General features: G+C 39.8%; 1 protein-coding gene across 1 annotated transcript in view; it reads left to right on the top strand.

Moving 5' to 3' along the window:
- Positions 1 to 5,889, top strand: part of Togaram1 (TOG array regulator of axonemal microtubules 1) — an 88,276-nt gene that overhangs the window by 41,751 nt on the left and 40,636 nt on the right. The window contains exon 6 of the mRNA XM_023723742.1: positions 655 to 755. Coding sequence (XP_023579510.1) covers positions 655 to 755 — 101 coding nt within the window. The remainder of the gene's footprint in view (positions 1 to 654; positions 756 to 5,889) is intronic.

Here is a 5,889-nt window from a genome sequence, read left to right as displayed (position 1 = left end):
TTTGGGTCTGAGAAGGTCAGTGAAATGCCCTCAGGATTTATCCTGAGATCCTGTACCTCAGATTGTAGAACCTTTGTCAGTGTCAGCCATGTGGATGAGTTACGGCCATTGCTTGGCCAATGTACTCTCTCAGATGTAGTATTCTATAACAAAGTTTTCTTTCTTTATTAAACAAAGCTTATAAGCCTTTAAAATGTCAAAGAACTATGGCATAGAATAAAAGAGGTAGCATTTGCAAGTTCACTTGCTGCCGATTTCTTACTAGTAGTCATGTCCCTAATTTTGTCCTACATATGATGGTAGATAGTATATTACATAAATAGGAGATAATTTGAGTTGGCCTTAGATGGACCCTTGATTCAGTTTTCTTGCACTTGCCCAGAAATTATATAACACAAGTCAGAGTCATTTCCTATAACAGTCTCCTTCTGGAAGATTAAAAATTAGCCATGTATTAAAAGGTTCAAGGTCAAAAGTAAATGAAAAATTCTAATTAAAAAATACTATTAACTATACTTTTATATTTGATTTCATATTCTTTATATGTTTGCTGCCTTATCTGAAGGTTCACTGAGTTAATAAAAACAATAAAATATGCATGTTATGAGTATTAGCTCTAAAAATGTTTATTCAAATTACTTTGTCTTGTTGTAGGTCAGACATATTTCCAGCATGTGGATCAAAACTGAGTCCAGCAAGATTTTCTTCTACAAAGAATAAAAGCTCTCATACTGCTGAGCCAAGCATCAATGCAGGTATTCCATGATTATTTATTAATATAGTTTGTAAGAAATATGATTTTAAATGGTTTCAAAATCATACCAAGTACATTTCAGATTTAGAATTTTTGAAGTAACACTAATTATTTTTAACTTTATAAAAGGCCATTTTGAGAAGAACAAATACTACATTATTGGAAGAAAATTTATTTACCTGAATCAATCATTGATTTATTTTAAATTCATAGGTACATCTATGCCTGGTTCCCCTACCAGATATTTTGATTTAGGTATTATGGATTGAGACCTGCCTCAGAATTTTGAGAGCTTGGGCTGGGGCGATAGCTCAGGAGTGTAAACACTTGCCTGGCAAGTGCAAGAGCCCAGGTCCGATCCCCGGTACCACATGCCATACTGACCCTGAAAGCCTGGACGCACCATGCTAGCCACCGAAACTGACTATGGTGGCGCACACAGTGCTGGAGAGGCTGAAACAGGAGGATCAGTATGAGTCCAGGCTGCATAGCAAGACCCTGTACCAAATAAATGAATAATTTTTTTAAAGAATTTTAAAAGCTATTAGTTGATTCTAATGGAAGCATAGTTTGAGAATTACTGGACATCATAAATGACAATTTCCTATAAAAACAATATTTAACTAGTTATACCAAGTTATATTGAGTTAAGTATTACTTTTGAAGAAATATGTAGCTCACATAGATATACTAGATAGGTTCATGTGTGTCATGCATTAAAACTTTTGTGACTAGGGCCACTGAGATAGCTCAGTGGACTAAATGCCTGCTTAGGCAAGCACAGGGACGGTTCCATCTCTGGTACCACATGCCCCTTAGGACTCACGCTGAGCCCTGAGCCAGCCACCTAGTTCGGGCATGATGGTGCATGCCTATAATACCAGCGCTGGGGTGCCTGAAAACAGGAGGATCACTAGGAGTCCGAGTTGTGTAGTGAGAGGCTGTACCAAATACATTTTTTTAAAAAAATCATAAAACTTTGGTGACTAACTTGGGAGTCTAATTTTATGACATCACTTCTCAGCACATCGAGATACTAGTCATCAATTAGAAATATGTTTGAAGTATGATCTATTTAAAGTGGGACCTGCATGTGATTCTTCTTTGCTTTAAGAACCTAGGTAGAGGAACAAAATATACAAAATGAATTTGGGATGACTGCATGTGAGTAGTAAAATCGTATTGAATTATGAATTGGGCTGTACTTTTTTTGCATGATAAGTGCTAACAACTTTAAGGCTATTCTACATTATAATTCTCAAAAAGCTGTTCATGTTTCTTATGATTATTTGCTAAAATTTTAGTTTCTTTATCTAAATATGTCTTAATTCATCCCCTTTTTAATCTTACCATGGTTTAGTTCACACTCATCCTCATTTCTTACCGATCCCACCTTCAGTCTCATTCACTTAAATCCATTGCCTGTGATGTGAAACTGGTACATGGGATCAAAGCGCATGGTGAGTGCTTAGTAATCCTATTACAGCAGAAGAGGCTTTGCTATTGCCCCCCACGAAATACTCCCCACTTCTTTTTTTTAGTTGTTTTTTTCTTGTGTGTGTGTGTGTGTGTGTGTGTGTGTGTGTGTGCAGGGTCTCACTACATAGCCCAGACTCGTAGTGAACCTCCGGATTTCTGCCTCCCTAGTGCTGGGATCACAGGTGTGCGCCACCATGCCCAGACTCTGGCTCAGCGCGCCAGGGGCGGGCCGGCGGGCCATGCAGAGCCGGGGCTCAACCCTGGCCCCTGCACTTACCTACGTAAGCGCTTAGTCTGCTAAGCCATACCGCCGGCCCTCCCACTTCTAACACATTTATCTCATTGATTTATCCCTCACTTTCTGAGCAGTTCTGAAAGTTCTTCATGTTGTTAGTTGTGCTTTCGTGGCTACTTTGATGTCCTGAATCAGTTCAAAATGTTTATCTTTTACGGTCATTTTCTGGCTTTGGGGACGAGCCTAGAGTCGCGGCGCAAGGCCTACGGATGTGAAGTGGTCTTTGCGTCACGTGGCTCTCAGCAGCAGCGTGCACTGCAGTTTCAATCATACTGTGTAGAAGACACGAAGGACGGCTTCCAGAGCTTGTTCAGAAAGCACAAGAAAGACAGGATAACTGTGTTCGAAGTTGGGAAATTCTTTGAAGAAAAATGGTGGCAATATATCTTTTACTGTAGTAGTTTTAATCTTAACATTCATCCTGTTTCGAGCACCTCTTGTAGAGTTGTTCCGGGCATCCCTCAGTGATCTGGTTCCGCCTACTTCTCCAGCCGCGTTTTTCACTTTCCTCACGTCAGACCACCTTCTGTAGCATTGTTATCTTTTTGCAGCTGCACATACTCTTTCTAGTGGATGAAATCTGAATTCTGCAGCTCACCCTCAGCTATGAAAACAGCTCGTTTCATTTGCTTTCTTTGGGAAGCCTTTGCTAATTCAAACAAGACTGATGATTAGTAATTCCTTTCCTAATCACAAATTCCTGAGTTAGCCAGATTTCCTTTGTTTACTGGTCTGCACAACGCTATTGTTCAACAAAGAGATAACTGTTTTACTAGGCACATGAAGTCAGTGTACATGTGCTTTTTTTTTTTTTTTTTTTTTTTTTTTGTACTAGAAATCAAACTCAGGACCTCACGCCTACCAGGCAGTCACTGTGCTACTGAGCTACATCCCCAGCCTATATGTGCTTTAGACTCTGAAGACCCCAGCTGAAATCTCAGGTTGATATTTCATAATAGTACTGACATTCTTTGCAAGTTATTTAACTGCTTTCAAAGTTAGTTCCCGGGGCCGGGGAGATAGCTCAGTAGAATAAGCGCTTTCCTGGCAAGCACGAGGGCCTGAGTTCAATCCCTGGTTCCACAAAAAAAGAGAGAAAGTTAGTTCCCTCAGCTGATGAGTACAAACTTGGAGGAGGAGAATGAAGATTGAGGTGTACAACCTATACACAGCCTCTTGCTCATAGTGAGTACTCCAGAACGTGTATTTATTCCCAAAAAGGGCAAGACACATAGAAATACATTGACTTGACCTGTAATCTTTTTTATAAGGTTGAGAATCCTAATGAATCTATTCATAATTTAAAATGTTTCTAGAAGATAGAAGAAAAATCAGGTTGTATCTAGTATGTAAAAACAGAACTTTAAGATTAAAACAGAAGAAAAGAATCGATTTAAAACACATATTGGAGTTCTCTGATACTAACTATATGACCTTGGGAGTCATTTAAATTTTAAAAGAGTAGATAATCCTGTGATAGTACACACTTCTATGTGAAGCATTCAGTGTTGTCCTAATCTGACTCATAGTGTTTCTGAAGTTTACCTAATGTAGCGAGGTGTGGTGACACATACCTGTAATCCCAGCCCTCAGGAGGCTGAGACAGGAGCATCACCGTGAGTTTGAGGCCATCCTGAGCTACATAAGCAAGTTCAAAGCCATCCTGCATGTGGGGAAATCCTGTCTCAAACAACAAACAAATAAAAATCAAATTTTACCTAATCCTAGGAACTATCTGGACACACATAATGCATTTGAGGCCTCAATCTGCTTCAAACAAGTAAAAGGTATTTTTAGGGTTAAGTTTTGGAAGCAGTATCTTATCTAAGATAATCTTAGATAGTCCACCAGGTTATTAAGTTACTCTTAGTTATGATCCTCTCACTGAGATAAAATACCTGACACCCAGCATTAAAAGGGGAAAGGTTTTTTTAGTGCATAGTTTGTAGACATTTCAGTCTAGAATCGGCTGGCTCAGGCTGAGGATGTAGCTCAGTGGGATAACGCCTGCCTGGCAAGCACAAGGTCCTGAGTTTGATTACCTGTACAAAAAAACCCACAAAAAGTACCATAATGGCTGGCTCCAAGGCAGGGTGGCATGGTCAAGGGAGACTGCAGAGAGAATCAGTTCATGACAAGCAGAAGACAGCAAGAGCAGGTAAGCAAGGGCCGACCACAGCTCTTTCTACACCTTCTCTTAAGCTTTTTAGGGCAAGTAGCATTGCACCACAAATCAGTGCCAGCATCACACCCTCTGGATCCAGTCGTCTCTGAAAAAGCCCCACCCATGACTGCATGAGCTTTAGAGGGACATTGGACACAAACTATATCAATTACTAATGGCTTAGGATTTTTTTTTTTCTTAAGACAGAGTCTTGCTATGTAGTTCAGGCTAACTTTGAACTCACTGTGTAGCCCAGGCTGTTCGCAAACTCACAGTAATCCTCTTGCCTCAGCCTCCTAAGTGCTAGGAGTTCAGGTGTGTGCCACCATGCCTGGCTGGATTTTTTATAATTTGGATTTGTTTTGTTTCCCATAAACAAGTGATATCTACAAGTTTATTGTAGTTTCGTTGGTAAATATGAAAATGACAGTGCTCACTTATTTGAGTCATTAGGTTAGTATCACCTAATAGAAAGCATTCCCATACATAATGGTATCTATATTTTATATCAGCCACTTCACGAAGCTCTTTAGGAACCTTTCGTTTTGTCTTTGATTCTGTTTCCTCTTGTCATGTTGGGGCTTGAGCACTGGACCTTTGCACAAAAATGACAGTGCTCACAATAAAAACTTATTTGAGTCATTAGGTTAGTGCCACCTAATAGAAAGCATTCCCAAACACAATGGTATCTGTCATTTTATACCAGCTACTTCATGGAACTCTTTAGGAACCTTCTGTCTTTTGTTGTGTTCCTCTTGTATTGGGGCTTAAACTAGGGACCTTTGCACTGAGCTGTCCCCTCAGCCCTCACTAAGTTGCCCATGCTGCCTCCCAGAGTGCTAGGATTACAGATGTGTGCCATCACCCCAGCTAAACAGACCTTTTTATTGGTGAGACAATAAAATGTGAGATCGTGTCTTGCTGTGTAGTTCAAGGGGGCCTCAAATTCACTATTGTTAAAAAGCATCTTTTGTTGTGCCATTCTCTCTGGCTCAGCTGCCATCTCTTACCTCTTCTCAGCATCCTGTTTTTATTAAGATACGAAGTTATTAGAAACAGTATATTATTGTGTAATGGTTTATCCCAGAACTAGATATAACAGTAGACACTCATTCAGATATAGTATTGCCTAGTCTTTGTCATTTATTAGACATTTTGTGGTTGTAATAGATGCAAAGATTGCTGTAGGGTGATCAG

The sequence above is a fragment of the Octodon degus genome, unplaced genomic scaffold, assembly GCF_000260255.1.
Source record: "Octodon degus isolate 3935 unplaced genomic scaffold, OctDeg1.0 scaffold00102, whole genome shotgun sequence".
NCBI lineage: Eukaryota > Metazoa > Chordata > Mammalia > Rodentia > Octodontidae > Octodon > Octodon degus.
The sequence above is the reverse complement of the archived record's forward strand: the minus strand, read 5'-3'. Positions and strand labels throughout refer to the sequence as shown.